Raw genomic sequence first — 19,481 nt, 5'->3', positions numbered from 1 at the left:
CATGGAGGGACCCATGGAGGGACCCACTGGGGAAACTGAGGCACAGGCTCTGCCACTCTGATGGGGATATGGGGGGGGGGGGGGGGGGGGGGGGGAGGGGGGGATGGGATGGGATGAATGGGATGGGATGGGATGGGATGGGATGGGATGGGATGGATGGGATGGGATGGGATGGGATGGGATGGGATGGATGGGATGGGATGGGATGTGGGGCAGGATGTGGGGCAGGATGGGGCAGGATGGGATGGGATGGGATGAATGGGATGGGATGAATGAGATGGGATGAATGAGATGGGATGGGATGGGATGGATGGGATGGGATGGGATGGGATGGGATGGGATGGGATGGGATGGGATGGGATGGATGGGATGGGATGGGATGGGATGGATGGGATGGGATGGGATGGGATGGGATGGATGGGATGGGATGGGATGTGGGGCAGGATGTGGGGCGGGATGGGGCAGGATGGGATGGGATGGGATGAATGGGATGGGATGAATGAGATGGGATGAATGAGATGGGATGGGATGGGATGTGGGGCAGGATGTGGGGCAGGATGGGATAGGATGGGATGAATGGGATGGGATGGGATGGGATATGGGGCAGGATGTGGGGCAGGATGGGATGGGATGGGATGTGGGGCAGGATGTGGGGCAGGATGGGATAGGATGGGATGAATGGGATGGGATGGGATGGGATATGGGGCAGGATGTGGGGCAGGATGGGATGGGATGGGATGAATGGGATGGGATGGGATGGGATGGGATGGGATGGGATGGGATGGGATGTGGGGCAGGATGGGATGGGATATGGGGCAGGATGTGGGGCAGGATGGGATGGGATGGGATGGGATGGGATGGGATGGGATGGGATGGATGGGATGGGATGTGGGGCAGGATGTGGGGCAGGATGGGATGAATGGGATGGGATGGGATGGGATGGGATGAATGGGATGGGATGGGATGGGATGGGATGGGATGAATGGGATGGGATGGGATGGGATGGGATGGGATGGGATGGGATGGGATGAATGGGATGGATGGGATGGGATGAGATGGGATGGGATGGATAGAATGGGGATGGGATGGGATGTGGGGCAGGATGGGATGGGATGGGATGAATGGGATGGGATGGGATGGGATGGGATGTGGGGCAGGATGTGGGGCAGGATGGGATGGGATGAATGGGATGGGATGGGATGGGATGGGATGGGATGGGATGGGATGGATAGAATGGGGATGGATAGAATGGGGTTGGATGGACGGACAGACGGATGGGATTGGGATGGGTTGGGCTGTGCTGAAGACGGTGTATTTCGGGCTGGGACAGACAGACAGACAGACAGATGGATGGATAGGACAGACGGATGTATGGATGGAAGTATGGACGGACGGGATTGGGATGGGATTGGGATGGGTTGAGCTGTGCTGAAGACGGTGTATTTCAGGCTGGGATGGGACGGACGGACGGATGGACAGACGGATCGGACGGACAGACAGACAGACAGACGGACGGATAGATGGAAGTATGGACAGACGGACGGGTGGATGGGATTGGGATGGGGTTGGGCTGTGCTGAAGACGATGTGTTTCGGGCTGGGACGGACGTACGGACGGACGGACAGACGGACGGACAGACAGACAGATAGGACAGACGGCTCTGTTCCCGGGGGGGGGGGGCGTTCCCGTAGGCGGTGCTTCTCTTCGGGGGGGGTTCTCCTCGGACCCCCCCCCCTCCCCCCCCTTTTCCCCCTCGGAAGGGTTAACTCGTGTCCCTCCTCCCCTCCGCCCCTCCCGCGGGGCGTTTTTGTCCCTCCCCCTTCCCCCCCCCCCCCCCCCCCCTTTTTCTCTCTCCCCTATATCTCATCCCGGGGATTTGGGGGTGCGGTAGCCGTTGGTGTGGGGGGGGTGGTGGTTTTGGGGGGGTCCTTGGCGATGGATTACTCTTATCTCAACTCGTACGATTCGTGCGTGGCGGCGATGGAAGCGTCGGGGTACGACTTCAACCCTTGCGGTCAAGGGGGGTCCTTTCAGTACGGTTCGGTCCGGGGGGGGTTCCCCACAGGACCCCCCTGCGCCCCACTCGCTCCGAGCTGCGCCCTCGGAGCTCTTCGCGATCATCAACCGCCGCCTTACGCTGCAGGTAATGATGGGGGGGGGGGGGGGGGCACCCATCAAACACCATCACCACCCCAAAAAAAATGGGATAAACACCCCTAAAAAGGGATAAACCCCCCAAAAAGGGTTAAACCCCCCCAAAAAAGGGATAACCCCCCCCTAAAAGGGATAACGCCCCAAAAGGGATAACACCCAAAAAAGGGATAAACCCCCCCAAAAAGGGATAACCCCCCCAAAAAAGGGATAAACTCCCCAAAAAGGATAAACCCCCCAAAAAGGGATAACGCCCCAAAAGGGATAACGCCCCAAAAAGGGATAGACCCCCCCAAAAAGGGATAACCCCCCTAAAAGGGATAAACCCCCCCAAAAAAAAGGGATAATACCCCAAAAGGGATAATCCCCCCCAAAAGGGATAATCGCCCCAAAAAGGGATAATCGCCCCAAAAAGGGATGACACCCCCAAAAAGGGATAACCCCCCCCAAAAGGGATAACGCCCCAAAAAGGGATAGTCACCCCCAAAAAAAAGGGATAAACCCCCCCCAAAAAGGGATAAACCCCCCCCAAAAGGGATAAACCCCCCCAAAAAGGGATGGTCACCCCCCAAAAAAAGGGATAAACCCCCAAAAAAGGGATAACCCCCCCAAAAAGGGATAATCGCCCCAAAAAGGGATAATCCACCCCCAAAAAGGGATAACCCCCCCCAAAAGGGATAAACCCCCCAAAAAAAAATAATCCCCCCAAAAAGGGATAAACCCCCCTAAAAGGGATAACCCCCCAAAAAGGGATAACCCCCCAAAAAGGGATAACGCCCCAAAAAGGGATAAACCCAAAGGGATACCCCGAAAGGACACCCCGAAAGGGATAATCCCCCCCAAAAGGGATAACGCCCCAAAAAGGAATAAACCCAAAGGGATAACCCCTAAAGGACACCCCGAAAAGGATAACCCCCCCGAAAGGGATAACCCCCCAAAAAAGGGATAATCCCCCCCAAAAGGGATACCCCCCCAAAAAGGGATAACCCCCCAAAAGGGATAAACCCAAAGGGATACCCCGAAAGGACACCCCGAAAGGGATAACACCCTCTAAAAGGGATAAACCCCCCTAAAAGGGATAACGCCCCAAAAAGGGATAACGCCCCAAAAGGGATAAACCCCCCCCAAAACGGATAACGCCCCGAAAAGGGATAAACTCAAAGGGATACCCCGAAAGGACACCCCTAAAAGGGATAATCCCCCCCAAAAGGGATAACGCCCCAAAAAGGGATAAACCCAAAGGGATACCCCGAAAGGACACCCCGAAAGGGATAACCCCCCTTAAAGGGATAATCCCCCCAAAAGGGATAATCCCTCCGAAAAGGGATAACCCCCCCGAAAGGGATAACTCCCCCTAAAAGGGATAACCCCCCAAAAAGGGATAATCCCCCCAAAAAAGGATAACCCCCCCCAAAAAGGGATAAACACCCCAGAAAGGGATAACGCCCCAAAAAGGGATAAACCCAAAGGGATACCCCGAAAGGACACCCCGAAAGGGATAACTCCCTCTAAAAGGGATAACCCCCCAAAAAGGGATAACGCCCCCAAAAAGGGATAAACCCCAAAAAGGGATAACGCCTCAAAAGGGATAAACCCAAAGGGATACCCCGAAAGGACACCCCGAAAGGGATAACCCCCCTAAAGGGATAACCCCCCTAAAAGGGATAACCCCCAAAAAAGGGATAAACCCTCCAAAAGGGATAATCCCCCAAAAGAGATAACGCCCCAAAAGGGATAAACCCAAAGGGATACCCCTAAAAGACACCCCGAAAAGGATAACTCCCCGAAAGGGATAACGCCCCCAAAAGGGATAACGCCCCCAAAAAGGGATAAACCCAAAGGGATACCCCGAAAGGACACCCCGAAAGGGATAAACCCAAAGGGATGCCCCTAAAAGACACCCCGAAAAGGATAACCCCCCGAAAGGGATAACGCCCCCAAAAGGGATAAACCCAAAGGGATACCCCGAAAGGACACCCCGAAAGGGATAATCCCCCCCAAAAAAAGGATAACACCCCAAAAAGGATAAACCCCCCCAAAAAGGGATAAACCCAAAGGGATAACCCCGAAAGGGATAAACCCAAAGGGATACCCCTAAAAGACACCCCGAAAAGGATAACCCCCCTAAAGGGATAACCTCCTCTAAAAGGGATAAACCCCCCGAAAAGGGATAATCCCCCCAAAAAGGATAAACCCCACAAAAAGGGATAAACCCAAAGGGATAACCCCGAAAGGGATAAACCCAAAGGGATACCCCTAAAGGACACCCCAAAAAGGATAACCCCCCCCCCCCAAAAGGGATAAAGCCCCACAAAGAGGGATAATCCCCCCAAAAAGGATAACGCCCCAAAAGGGATAAACCCAAAGGGATACCCCGAAAGGACACCCCGAAAGGGATAACCCCCCCTGAAAGGGATAATCCCCCCTAAAAGGGATAATCCCCCCAAAAGGGATAAACCCCAAAAAGGGATAAACCCCAAAAAGGATAACGCCCCAAAAAGGGATAAATCCAAAGGGATACCCCGAAAGGACACCCCGAAAGGGCACCTCTAAAGGGATACCCCAAAAGGGATAAACCCAAAGGGATAACCCTAAAGGACACCCCTAAATGGATACCCCCTAAAGGACACCCCCCAACAGGGACCTCCCAAACCGGGACCCCCAAACCGGGACCCATCCACTGAGACCCCCCCGACGAAACCCCTACAGGACCCGAAAGGGACCCCCAAATCAGGACCCCCCGAAGGGACCCACTGACGGGACCCCAAAGGGACCCCCAAACCGGGACCCCCCGGAGAGACCCCGACAGGACCCCAAAGGGACCCCCCAAACCGGGACCCCCCAAAGGGACCCACTGAAGGTACCCCAAAAGGGACCCTCAAACCGGGACCCCCCGGAGAGACCCCGACAGGACCCCAAAGGGACCCCCAAACCGGGACCCCTAAACCGGACCCCGAAGGGACCCCTAAACCGGGACCCCCAAACCGGGACCCCCGGAGAGACCCCGACCGGACCGCGAAGGGACCCCCAAACCGGGACCCCTAAACCGGGACCCCCAAACCGGACCCCGAAGGGACCCCCAAACCGGGACCCCCCGGAGAGACCCCGACCGGACCCAAAAGGGACCCCCAAACCGGAACCCCATGGAGAGACCCCGACCGGACCCCTAAACCGGGACCCCCAAACCGGACCCCGAAGGCACCCCCAAACCGGGATGCCCCGGAGAGACCCCGACCGGACCCCGAAGGGACCCCTAAACCGGGACCCCCCGACCGGACCCCTAAACCGGGACCCCCAAACCGGACCCCGAAGGGACCCCCAAACCGGGACCCCCCGGAGAGACCCCGACCGGACCCCGAAGGGACCCCCAAACCGGGACCTCCAAACCGGGACCCCCAAACCGCTCCCGGCGCCGCCCGGTGCGATCGATTCCCGGTGCCTTTCATTCCCGGTTCCCTCTATTCCCGGGAACCGGGAGCGGCGACGACGCTCTCGACCGGCGGATCCCGCGGCAGTCGGTGCCCGGGAGCATCCGTGATGCCCGGGAATACCGGGGATGCTCGGGAGCATCCGTGATGCCCGGGAACACCGGGAATGCTCGGGAACACCGGGAATGCTCGGGAGCACCGGGGATGCTCGGGAGCATCCGTGATGCCCGGGAACACCGGGAATGCTCGGGAACACCGGGGATGCTCGGGAACACCGGAGATGCTCGGGAACACCGGGGATGCTCGGGAACACCGGAGATGCTCGGGAACATCCGTGATGCTCGGGAACACCGGGGATGCTCGATACTATCGGTGATTCCCGGGAACACCGGGGATACTCGGTACCATCGGTGATGCTCAGGAACATCCGTTCCCACCGCAGTAAGTACCCGGTAACGGCGGTGACGCCCGGGATCATCGGTAATGCTCCGTTCCCGTTGCAGTCAGAGCCCGGTACCGCCGGTGATGCTCCGTACCGCCGGTGATGCTCGGTCCCACCGGTTCCCGTTGCAGTCAGAGCCCGGTAGCACCGATGACGCTCCGCACCGCCGGTGATGCTCCGTACCACCAATTCCCGTTGCAGTCAGAGCCCGGTACCGCCGGTGATGCTCCGCACTGCCGGTGATGCCCGGTATCACCAATTCCCGTTGCAATCAGAGCCCGGTGCCGCCGGTGATGCTCCGTACCGCCGGTGATGCCCGGTCCCACCAATTCCCGTTGCAGTCAGAGCCCGGTAGCACCGATGACGCTCCGCACCGCCGGTGATGCTCCGTACCACCAATTCCCGTTGCAGTCAGAGCCCGGTAGCGCCGGTGATGCTCCGCACCGCCGGTGATGCCCGGTCCCACCGGTTCCCGTTGCAGTCAGAGCCCGGTAGCGCCGGTGATGCTCCGCACCGCCGGTGATGCTCCGTACCACCAATTCCCGTTGCAGTCAGAGCCCGGTAGCGCCGGTGATGCTCCGCACCGCCGGTGATGCCCGGTCCCACCGGTTCCCGTTGCAGTCAGAGCCCGGTAGCGCCGGTGATGCTCCGCACCGCCGGTGATGCCCGGTCCCACCGGTTCCCGTTGCAGTCAGAGCCCGGTAGCGCCGGTGATGCTCCGCACCGCCGGTGATGCTCGGTCCCACCGGTTCCCGTTGCAGTCAGAGCCCGGTACCGCCGGTGATGCTCCGTACCACCAATTCCCGTTGCAGTCAGAGCCCGGTGCCGCCGGTGATGCTCCGTACCGCCGGTGATGCCCGGTCCCACCAATTCCCGTTGCAGTCAGAGCCCGGTGCCGCCGGTGATGCTCCGCACCGCCGGTGATGCCCGGTCCCACCGCTTCCCGTTGCAGTCGGAGCCCGGTAGCACCGGTGATGCTCCGCACCGCCGGTGATACTCGGTCCCAACAATTCCCGTTGCAGTTGGAGCCCGGTACCGCCGGTGATGCTCCGCACCGCCGGTGATGCCCGGTCCCACCGGTTCCCGCTGCAGTCAGAGCCCGGTGCCGCCGGTGATGCTCCGCACCGCCGGTGATGCCCGGTCCCACCGGTTCCCGTTGCAGTCGGTGCCCGGTACCGCCGGTGATGCTCCGTATCGCCGGTGATGCCCGGTCCCACCGGTTCCCGTTGCAGTCGGTGCCCGGTACCTCCTGCACTCGATGGATTCGGTTCCTGCTGCAATCGGTGCGCGGTACCTCTGGTTCTCGATGTCATCGGTGCCCGGGACCGCCGGTTCCCGTTGCAACCGTTGCCCGGGATCGCCGGTGCTCGGTGCCATTTGTTCCCGGTGCTGACGGTTCCCGGTATGGTCAATTTTCGATGTCCCCGGTGCTGACGGTTCCCGGTACGGTCAATTTTCGATGTCCCCGGTGCTGACTGTTCCCGTTGCAGCCAGGACCCGGGATCGCCGGTGCTCGAAGCCGCCTCTTCCCGTGGCAGCCGCTGCCCGGTGCTGTCGGCGCTCGGTGCCATCGGTAACCGCTGCTGCCGGGGCTCCGTAACCTCGGGATTCGATGCATTCGATTCCCGGGAACGGCGCTGCCCGGTGCCATCGAATCCCGGTGCTGCCGCTGCCCGGTTCCATCGAATCCCGGTGCTGCCGGTGTCCGGTTCCATCAATTCCCGGTGCCATCGAATCCCGGTGCTGCCGGTGCCCGGTTCCATCAATTCCCGGTTTCACAGATTCCCAGTGTCGCCGGTGCCCGGTGCTTTCTATTCCCGGTGCTGCCAGTGCCCGGTTCCATCGATTCCCGGAGCCGCTGATTCCCTGTTCCACGTATTCCCGGTGCTGCCGGTACTCGGTTCCATCGATTCCAGGTGCCATCGAATCCCAGTGCTGCCGGTGCCCGGTTCCATCGATTCCCGGTGCTTTCTATTCCCGGTGCTGCCGGTGCCCGATTCCATCAATTCCAGGTGCCATCGAATCCCGGTGCTGCCGGTGCCCGGTTCCATGGATTCCCGATGCCATCGAATCCCGGTGCTGCCGGTGCCCGGTTCCATCAATTCCCGGTTTCACAGATTCCCGGTGCTGCCGGTGCCCGGTTCCATCGATTCCCGGTGCCATCGAATCCCGGTGCTGCCGGTGCCCGGTTCCATGGATTCCCGGGGCCATCGAATCCCGGGGCCATCGAATCCCGGTGCTGCCGGTGCCCGGTTCCATCGATTCCCGGGGCCATCGAATCCCGGTGCTGCCGGTGCCCGGTTCCATCGATTCCCGGTGCCATCGAATCCCGGTGCTGCCGGTGCCCGGTTCCATCGATTCCCGATGCCATCCATTCCCGGTGCTGCCGGTGCCCGATTCCATCAGTTCCCGGTGCCATCGAATCCCGGTGCTGCCGGTGCCCGGTTCCATCAATTCCCGGTTTCACAGATTCCCGGTGCTGCCGGTGCCCGGTTCCATCGATTCCCGGTGCCATCGAATCCCGGTGCTGCCTTTGCCCGGTTCCATGGATTCCCGGTGCTTTCTATTCCCGGTGCTGCCGGTGCCCGATTCCATCAATTCCCGGTGCCATCGAATCCCGGTGCTGCCGGTGCCCAGTTCCATCGATTCCCGGGGCCATCGAATCCCGGTGCTACCGGTGCCCGGTTCCATCAGTTCCCGGTTTCACAGATTCCCGGTGCTGCCGGTGCCCGGTTCCATCAATTCCCGGTTTCACAGATTCCCGGTGTCGCCGGTGCCCGGTGCTTTCTATTCCCGGTGCTGCCGGTGCCCGGTTCCATCGATTCCAGGAGCCGCTGATTCCCTGTTCCACGGATTCCCGGTGCTGCCGGTGCCCGGTTCCATCAATTCCCGGGGCCATCGAATCCCGGTGCTGCCGGTGCCCGTTTCCATCAATTCCCGGAGCCGCTGATTCCCTGTTCCACGGATTCCCGGTGCTGCCGGTGCTCGGTTCCATCGATTCCCGGTGCCATCGAATCCCGGTGCTGCCGGTGCCCGGTTCCATTGATTCCCGGTGCCATCGAATCCCGGTGCTGCCGGTGCCCGGTTCCATCAATTCCCGGTTTCACAGATTCCCGGTGTCGCCGGTGCCCGGTTCCTTCTATTCCCGGTGCTGCCGGTGCCCCGGTTCCATGGATTCCCGGTGCCATCGAATCCCGGTGCTGCCGGTGCCCCGGTTCCATGGATTCCCGGTGCCTTCTATTCCCGGTGCTGCCGGTGCCCGGTTCCATGGATTCCCGGTGCCATCGAATCCCGGTGCTGCCGGTGCCCGGTTCCATCAATTCCCGGTTTCACAGATTCCCGGTGTCGCCGGTGCCCGGTTCCTTCTATTCCCGGTGCTGCCGGTGCCCCGGTTCCATGGATTCCCGGTGCCATCGAATCCCGGTGCTGCCGGTGCCCCGGTTCCATGGATTCCCGGTGCCTTCTATTCCCGGTGCTGCCGGTGCCCGGTTCCATCAATTCCCGGTGCCATCGAGTCCCGGTGCTGCCGGTGCCCGGTTCCATGGGTTCCCGGTGCCATCGAATCCCGGTGCTTTCTATTCCCGATGCTGCCGGTGCCCGGTTCCATGGATTCCCGGTGCCGCTTATTCCCGGTTCCATGAATTCCCGGTGCTGCCGGTGCCGCTTATTCCCGGTTCCATGAATTCCCGGTGCTGCCGATGCCGCTGATTCCATCAATTCCCGATGCCGCTGATTCCCGGTGCTGCCGGTGCCCGGTTCCATCAATTCCCGGTTCCATGGATTCCCTGTGCCTTCTATTCCCGGTGCTGCCGGTGCCCGTTTCCACGGATTCCCGGTGCTACCGGTGCCCGGTTCCATCAATTCCCGGTGCCGCTGATTCCCTGTTCCACGGATTCCCGGTGCCGCCGGTGCCCGGTTCCATCGATTCCCGGTTCCACGGATTCCCGGTGCCTTCTATTCCCGGTGCTACCGGTGCCGCTGATTCCATCAATTCCCGATGCCGCTGATTCCCGGTGCCTTCTATGCCCGCTTCCATCAATTCCCGGTTCCATGGATTCCCGGTGCTACCGGTGCCGCTGATTCCATCAATTCCCGATGCCACTGATTCCCGGTGCCTTCTATTCCCGGTCCTGCCCGTGCCAGGTTCCATCGATTCCCGGTTCCACGGATTCCCGGTTCCACGGATTCCCGGTGCTGTCGGTGCCCTCTTCCATCAATGCTCGGAGCCTTCTATTCCCGGTGCTGCCGGTGCCCAGTGCCATCGATTCCCGGTTCCATGGATTCCCGGTGCCGCTGATTCCCGGTTCCGCCAGTGCCCGGTTCCATCCATTCCCAGTTCCACGGATTCCCGGTGCCTCCGGTGCCCGGTGCCTTCTATTCCCGGTGCCACCGATTCCCGGTTCCACCGATTCCCGGTGCTGCCGGTGTCGGGTTCCATGGATTCGCAGTTTCATGGATTCCCGGGGCCAACGATTCCCGGTGCCTACAATTCCCGGTACCAATGATTCCCGGTACCCATGATTCCCAGTACCCATGATTTCCAGTACGAACGATTCCCAGTGCCAACGATTCCCGGGGCCAACGATTCCCTGTGCCCACAATTCCCGGTGCCAACGATTCCCGGTGCCAATGATTCCCGGTACCCACAATTCCCGGGGCCAATGATTCCCGGTGCCAACAATTCCCGGTGCCAACGATTCCTGGGGCCAATGATTCCCGGTGCCAATGATTCCCGGTGCCAACAATTCCCGGTGCCAACAATTCCCGGGGCCAACGATTCCCGGTGCCAACAATTCCCGGTGCCAACAATTCCCGGGGCCAAAGATTCCCGGGACCAAAGATTCCCGGGGCCAACGATTCCCGGGGCCAACGATTCCCGGTAACCACAATTCCCGGTACCAATGATTCCCGGGGCCAACAATTCATGGTGCCCACGGTTCCCGGTGCCAATGATTCCCGGTACCCACAATTCCCAGGGCCAACGATTCCTGGTACCAACGATTCCCGGGGCCAACGATTCCCGGGGCCAACGATTCCCGGGGCCCACAATTCCCGGTACCAAAGATTCCTGGGGCCAATGATTCCCGGTGCCAATGATTCCCGGTGCCAACAATTCCCGGTGCCCATGATTCCTGGTGCCAACGATTCCCGGTGCCAACAATTCCCAGGGCCAATGATTCCCGGGGCCAACGATTCCCGGTGCCAACGATTCCCTGTGCCCACAATTCCCGGTGCCAACGATTCCCAGTGCCAATGATTCCCGGTACCCACAATTCCCGGTGCCCATGATTCCCGGTGCCAACGATTCCCGGTGCCAACAATTCCCAGGGCCAATGATTCCCGGTGCCAACGATTCCCGGTGCGAACGATTCCCTGTGCCCACAATTCCCGGTGCCAACGATTCCTGGTGCCAATGATTCCCGGTACCCACAATTCCCGGTGCCAATGATTCCCGGGGCCAACAATTCCTGGTGCCAACGATTCCCGGTGCCAACGATTCCCGAGGCCAACGATTCCCGAGGCCAATGATTCCCGGGGCCAACGATTCCCGGTGCCCACGATTCCCGAGGCCAACGATTCCCGAGGCCAATGATTCCCGGGGCCAACGATTCCCGGTGCCCACGATTCCCGGTGCCCACGATTCCTGGTGCCAATGATTCCCGGTGCCAATGATTCCCGGTGCCAATGATTCCCGGTGCCCACGATTCCTGGTGCCAATGATTCCCGGTGCCAATGATTCCCGGTGCCCACGATTCCTGGTGCCAATGATTCCCGGTGCCAACGATTCCCGGTGCCAATGATTCCCGGTGCCAACAGTTCCCGGTGCCCACGATTCCCAGGGCCAACGATTCCCGGTGCCCCCCCCCACCCCGTCCATCCCTGCAGGATCCATCCCTGTCGGATCCATCCCTGCCGGATCCATCCCTTCCCATTCAATTCTTTCCCTCTCCATCCTTTCCCTCTCCATCCCTTCCCAGTCCATTCTTTCCCTCTCCATCCCTTCCCATTCCATTTTTTCCCTCTCCATTCTTTCCCTCTCCATTCTTTCCCTCTACATTCCTTCCCTCTCCATCCTTTCCCTCTCCATCCCTTCCCTCTCCATCCCTTCCCTCTCCATCCCTTCCCAGTCCATTCTTTCCCTCTCCATCCCTTCCCATTCCATTTTTTCCCTCTCCATTCTTTCCCTCTCCATCCTTTCCCTCTCCATCCCTTCCCTCTCCATCCCTTCCCTCTCCATCCCTTCCCAGTCCATTCTTTCCCTCTCCATCCCTTCCCATTCCATCCCTTCCCTCTCCATCCCTTTCCTCTCCATCCCTTCCCTCTCCATCCCTTCCCTCTCCATCCCTTCCCTCTCCATCCTTTCCCTCTCCATCCCTTCCCTCTCCATCCCTTCCCTCTCCATCCCTTCCCTCTCCATCCTTTCCCTCTCCATCCCTTCCCTCTCCATCCCTTCCCTCTCCATTCTTTCCCTCTCCATCCCTTCCCTCTCCATCCCTTCCCTCTCCATCCCTTCCCTCTCCATCCCTTCCCTCTCCATCCCTTCCCACTCCATCCCTTCCCTCTCCATCCCTTCCCTCTCCATCCCTTCCCATTCCATTTTTTCCCTCTCCATCCCTTCCCTCTCCATCCCTTCCCATTCCATTTTTCCCTCTCCATCCTTTCCCTCTCCATCCCTTCCCATTCCATCCCTTCCCTCTCCATCCCTTCCCATTCCATTTTTCCCTCTCCATCCTTTCCCTCTCCATCCCTTCCCTCTCCATCCCTTCCCATTCCATTTTTTCCCTCTCCATCCCTTCCCTCTCCATCCCTTCCCATTCCATTTTTTCCCTCTCCATCCCTTCCCTCTCCATCCCTTCCCATTCCATCCCTTCCCTCTCCATCCCTTCCCTCTCCATTCCTTCCCTCTCCATCCCTTCCCTCTCCATCCCTTCCCTCTCCATCCCTTCCCATTCCATCCCTTCCCTCTCCATCCCTTCCCTCTCCATCCCTTCCCTCTCCATCCTTTCCCTCTCCATCCTTTCCCTCTCCATCCCTTCCCTCTCCATCCCTTCCCTCTCCATCCCTTCCCTCTCCATTCCTTCCCTCTCCATCCCTTCCCTCTCCATCCCTTCCCTCTCCATCCCTTCCCATTCCATCCCTTCCCTCTCCATCCCTTCCCATTCCATCCCTTCCCTCTCCATCCTTTCCCTCTCCATCCCTTCCCATTCCATCCCTTCCCTCTCCACCCCTTCCCTCTCCATCCCTGCTCCGTTCCATCCATCCCAACGGACTCTCCCTTCTCCATTCCCAGTGCCCTACAAGTTCTTCTCGGATCCATCCGGGATCAACGAGAAGCGGAAGCAGCGACGGATCCGGACGACCTTTACCAGTTCCCAACTCAAGGAATTGGAACGAGTCTTTGCCGAAACCCATTATCCCGATATTTACACCCGGGAAGAACTCGCCCTCAAGATCGACCTCACGGAAGCGCGAGTGCAGGTGAGGAGCCGGGAATGCCGATGGGATCCGATCCCAACGGATAAGGAGCCGGGATCCAGGTGGTGGAGGAGGTGCCCAGGCCTTGGGATGCCGCTTCCCTGTGTCGGGATGGAGTCGGAGCGATGGGATCCCAGTGGAAGGTGCGGGAATGGGGACCTCATCCCGGGATCCGGAGCATCCATGGGTTTTTCCAGCGCTGGGAATGTTGACTGGGAACAGAGGGATCCCCAGAAGGGGTGTCCAGGGAGATCCCGAGGGATCGGATGGGGTGAAGGGTGGGAAGAGGGAGGGGACCATAGGGATTCTCCAAGAGGTGTCCATATGGATCCCAAGGGATCATCTGGGATGAGGGGTGGGAAGAAGGATAGGGCCAAAGCGATTCCCCAAGAGGTGTCCATGTGGATCCCTAAGGATCATCTGGGATGAGGGATGGGAAGAGGGATGGGACTAAAGCGATTCCCAAAGAGGTGTCCATATGGATCCCTAAGGATCATCTGGGATGAAGGGATGGGAAGAAGGATACAGCCAAAGTGATTCCCAAAGAAGTGTCCAAGCGGATCTCTAAGGATCGAATGGGATGAGGGATGGGAAGAAGGATAAGGCCAAAGCGATTCCCAAAGAGGTGTCCATATGGATCCGTAAGGATCATCTGGGATGAAGGGATGGGAAGAGGGATGGGAGCAAAGCGATTCCCAAAGAGGTGCCCATATGGATCCCTAAGGATCGAATGGGATGAAGGGATGGAAAGAGGGATGAGACCACAGTGGCTCCTCAAGAGGTGTCCAAATGGATCCCTAAGGATCATCTGGGATGAAGGGATGGGAAGTGGGTCAGGATCAAAGTGATTCCCCAAGAGTTGTCCAAGCGGATCCCTAAGGATCATCTGGGATGAGGGATGGGAAGAGGGATGGGAGCAAAGCGATTCCCCAAGAGGTGTCCATAGGGATCCCTAAGGATCATCTGGGATGAAGGGATGGGAAGAAGGATGGGACTAAAGTGATTCTCCAAGAGGTGTCCAACCAGATCCGTAAGGATCATCTGGGATGAGGGGTGGGAAGAGGGATGGGACCAAAGTGATTCCCCAAGAGGTGTCCATGGGAATCCCAAGGGATCATCTGGGATGAAGGGATGGGAAGAGGGATGGGACCAGAGTGATTCTCCAAGAGGTGTCCATATGGATCCCTAAGGATCATCTGGGATGAAGGGATGGGACTAAAGCGATTCCCAAAGAGATGTCCATATGGATCCCTAAGGATCATCTGGGATGAAGGATGGGAAGAAGGATGGGACCAAAGTGATTCCCCAAGAGGTGTCCATGGGAATCCCAAGGGATCATCTGGGATGAGGGGTGGGAAGAAGGATGGGACCAGAGTGATTCCCCAAGAGGTGTCCAAGCGGATCCATAAGGATCATTTGGGATGAAGAATGGGAAGAGGGATGGGACCAGAGTGGCTCCTCAAGAGGTGTCCATGTGGATCCATAAGGATCATCTGGGATGAGGGGTTGGAAGAAGGATAGGGCCAAAGCGATTCCCCAAGAGGTGTCCATATGGATCCGTAAGGATCATCTGGGATGAAGGGATGGGAAGAGGGATGGGAGCAAAGCGATTCCCCAAGAGGTGTCCAAGTGGATCCCTAAGGATCATCTGGGATGAGGGATGGGAAGAAGGATAAGGCCAAAATGATTCCCAAGGAGGTGTCCAAGCGGATCCCTAAGGATCATCTGGGATGAAGGGATGGGAAGAGGGATGGGACTAAAGGGATTCCCCAAGAGGTGTCCATGTGAATCCCAAGGGATCATCTGGGATGAGGGATGAGAAGAGGGATGGGGCCAAAGCGATTCCCAAAGAGGTGTCCATATGGATCCCAAGGGATCATCTGGGATGAGGGATGGGAAGAAGGATGGGACCAGAGTGGCTCCTCAAGAGGTGTCCGAGCGGATCCCTAAGGATATCTGGGATGAAGGGTGGGAAGTGGATCAGGACCACAGGGAGTCCCCAAGAGGTGTCCAAGAGGCCCCAAGGATGAGGGATCCATGGGATGGAGATCCTGATCCCAAGGATGAGGGATCCATGGGATGGAGATCCTGATCCCAAGGATGGAGGATCCATGGGATGGAGATCCTGATCCCAAGGATGGAGGATCCATGGGATGGAGATCCTGATCCCAAGGATGGGGGATCCATGGGATGGAGATCCTGATCCCAAGGGTGAGGGATCCATGGGATGGAGATCCTGATCCCAAGGATGGAGGATCCATGGGATGGAGATCCTGATCCCAAGGATGGAGAATCCATGGGATGGAGATCCTGATCCCAAGGATGGAGGATCCATGGGATGGAGATCCTGATCCCAAGGATGGAGGATCCATGGGATGGAGATCCTGATCCCAAGGATGATGGATCCATGGGATGGAGATCCTGATCCCAAGGATGGGGGATCCATGGGATGGAGATCCTGATCCCAAGGATGGAGGATCCATGGGATGGAGATCCTGATCCCAAGGATGGAGGATCCATGGGATGGAGATCCTGATCCCAAGGATGAGGGATCCATGGGATGGAGATCCTGATCCCAAGGATGGAGGATCCATGGGATGGAGATCCTGATCCCAAGGATGAGGGATCCATGGGATGGAGATCCTGATCCCAAGGATGGGGGATCCATGGGATGGAGATCCTGATCCCAAGGATGATGGATCCATGGGATGGAGATCCTGATCCCAAGGATGAGGGATCCATGGGATGGAGATCCTGATCCCAAGGATGATGGATCCATGGGATGGAGATCCTGATCCCAAGGATGGGGGATCCATGGGATGGAGATCCTGATCCCAAGGATGAGGGATCCATGGGATGGAGATCCTGATCCCAAGGATTGAGGATCCATGGGATGGAGCTCCTGATCCCAAGGATGATGGATCCATGGGATGGAGATCCTGATCCCAAGGATGATGGATCCATGGGATGGAGATCCTGATCCCAAGGATGGAGGATCCATGGGATGGAGATCCTGATCCCAAGGATGAGGGATCCATGGGATGGAGATCCTGATCCCAAGGATGATGGATCCATGGGATGGAGATCCTGATCCCAAGGATGATGGATCCATGGGATGGAGCTCCTGATCCCAAGGATGAGGGATCCATGGGATGCAGATCCTGATTGGATCCTCCCATCTTCTCCATCCTCTCCAGGTTTGGTTCCAGAACCGCCGGGCCAAATTCCGTAAACAGGAACGCGCGGCCAATTCCAAAGGTTCCGTCGGCACCACCGCTCCCAAGAAATCCGATCCGCGTTCCTCTTCCGAAGACGACGAATCCAAGGAATCCAACTGCAGCCCAACGCCCGACAGTACGGCGTCGCTTCCCGGAGCTCTCGGAAACTCCGGAGGAAGCCTCAGTCCCTCTCCCGGAACGGGAACATCCATGGGAAGCGCTCATCCGCCTCCATCCCTCAAGGGTCCCCTTTGGAATACCGCCGGAAGCTCTTCCAACGCCGCCACGGAGCTCCTTAAATCCTGGCAACCCAACGAAGCCGTGCCGGGACCTTTTTCCGGAGTCCTTTCCTCTTTCCATCGGAAACCCAACGCTCTCAAACCCAACCTCTTCTGAGCTTCCCATTCCCGACGGCTCCGAAACCCAACGGAAAACCCATGATGACATTCCGAAGGCGGTGAAGGATGAAGTGGGGGAATTCCTCTTCATCCTTCGCTCCATCCGATTCCTCATCTCTCCCTTCGGATCCGTTGGGAAGCAAAGATGGGCGTCGCTCCAATCCCATTCCGGCTCTTCCCGGTGTTCCCGGCATTCCGGAAGGGGGTTTTTAGGGATGGATATGGGGAGCAGAATCCGCCCCCCTCCAAGAGAGGATCCCCACTTTGTGCCGGAGCCGAAGGACTTTAGGGATGGGGGTTTGGGGGATCCAGTGGGAAACGGGGAACCCCCGGAAAAGCCGGAATAGCCCTGGGAGAGAGGGATGGATGGCGGCATCGCTCGGCAGCCACTGGGGTGGGACTGGGATGGGACTGGGATGGGACTGGGATGGGACTGGGAACCCACTGGGACTGGGATGGGACTGGAATGGGACTGGGATAGGACTGGGATAGAACTGGGGTGGAACTGGGATGGGACTGGGATGGGACTGGGACCCTACAGGGACTCCGCAAGGACTGGGATGGGACTGGGATGGGACTGGGGTGGAACTGGGGTGGGACTGGGGTGGGACTGGGATGGAACTGGGATGGAACTGGGAACCCACAGGGACTCCGCAAGGACTGGGATGGGACTGGAATGGAACTGGGATGGAACTGGGAACCCACAGGGACTGGGGTGGAACTGGGATAGGACTGGGATGGGACTGGGGTGGAACTGGGATAGAACTGGGGTGGAACTGGGATGTGACTGGGATGGGACTGGGATGGAACTGGGACCCTACAGGGACTGGGATGGAACTGGGACTCTGCAGGGACTGGGATGGGACTGGGAACCCACAGGGACTGGGATGGAACTGGGATGGAACTGGGATGGAACTGGGAACCCACAGGGACTGGGATGGAACTGGGAACCCACAGGGACTGGGGTGGAACTGGGATGGAACTGGGATGGGACTGGGATGGAATTGGGACTCCGCAGGGATTGGGATGGAACTGGGAACCCACAGGGACTGGGGTGGAACTGGGACCCTACAGGGACTGGGCTGGAACTGGGATGGAACTGGGACCACTCAACACTGACTGGGATGGGACTGGGATGCAACTGGGACCCTGTGTTGACTGGGATGGAACTGGGACCACTCAACGCTGACTGGGATGCGACTGGGATGCAACTGGGAGCTCCAGTATATCAGCATTGACACTGACTGGGATGGAACTGGGAGCTCCAGTATATCAGTGCTCAGCAGTAACTGGGAAGCAACTGGGACCATTCGACACTGACTGGGATGCGACTGGGATGGAACTGGGAGCTCCAGTACATCAGTACTGGCAGTGACTGGGATGGAACTGGGATCCTGCAGTAACTGGGATGGAACTGGGAGCTCCAGTACATCAGCGCTGGCAGTGACTGGGATGTAACTGGGACCACTCGACACTGACTGGGATGGAACTGGGAGCTCCAGTACATCAGCGCTGGCAGTGACTGGGATGTAACTGGGACCACTCGACACTGACTGGGATGGAACTGGGAGCTCCAGTACATCAGCGCTCAGCAGTAACTGGGATGCAACTGGGACCACTCGACACTGACTGGGATGGAACTGGGATGGAACTGGGATGGAACTGGGAGCTCCAGTACATCAGCACTCAGCAGTGACTGGGATGGAACTGGGACCCCAACGGGACTGGGATGGAACTGGGACCACTCGGCAGTGACTGGGATGCAACTGGGAGCTCCAGTATATCGGCACTGGCAGTGACTGGGATGGAACTGGGAGCTCCAGTATATCAGCGCTGGCAGTGACTGGGATGGAACTGGGACCACTCGACACTGACTGGGATCGAACTGGGAGCTCCAGCACATCAGTACTGGCAGTAACTGGGATGGAACTGGGATCCTGCAGTAACTGGGATGGAACTGGGAGCTCCAGTACATCAGCACTCGGCAATGACTGGGATGGAACTGGGATGGAACTGGGAGCTCCAGTACATCAGCATTGGCAGTGACTGGGATGGAACTGGGAGCTCCAGTACATCAGTGCTGGCAGTGACTGGGATGGAACTGGGACCACTCGACACTGACTGGGATGGAACTGGGATGCAACTGGGAGCTCCAGTATATCGGCACTGGCAGTGACTGGGATGGAACTGGGATCACTCAACACTGACTGGGATGGAACTGGGATGGAACTGGGAGCTCCAGTACATCGGCATTGACACTGACTGGGATGGAACTGGGAGCTCCAGTACATCAGTGCTGGCAGTGACTGGGATGGAACTGGGAGCTCCAGTATATCAGTGCTGGCAGTGACTGGGATGGAACTGGGAG

At 58.6% G+C, this 19,481-nt stretch overlaps 1 protein-coding gene across 1 annotated transcript; it reads left to right on the top strand.

Moving 5' to 3' along the window:
• The first annotated feature begins 1,935 nt into the window (after positions 1-1,935).
• PHOX2A (paired like homeobox 2A) lies at positions 1,936-17,489 on the top strand. Its single transcript, XM_054056754.1, has 3 exons — positions 1,936-2,143; positions 13,313-13,500; positions 16,695-17,489. Exons 1-3 carry the CDS (start codon positions 1,936-1,938, stop codon positions 17,109-17,111), a joined length of 813 nt encoding a protein of 270 aa, XP_053912729.1. The 3' UTR covers positions 17,112-17,489.
• The last annotated feature ends 1,992 nt before the right edge of the window (positions 17,490-19,481 follow it).

The sequence above is a fragment of the Cuculus canorus genome, chromosome 1, assembly GCF_017976375.1.
Source record: "Cuculus canorus isolate bCucCan1 chromosome 1, bCucCan1.pri, whole genome shotgun sequence".
NCBI classification, from domain to species: Eukaryota; Metazoa; Chordata; class Aves; order Cuculiformes; family Cuculidae; genus Cuculus; species Cuculus canorus.
This window is presented reverse-complemented; position numbering and strand designations above follow the sequence as displayed.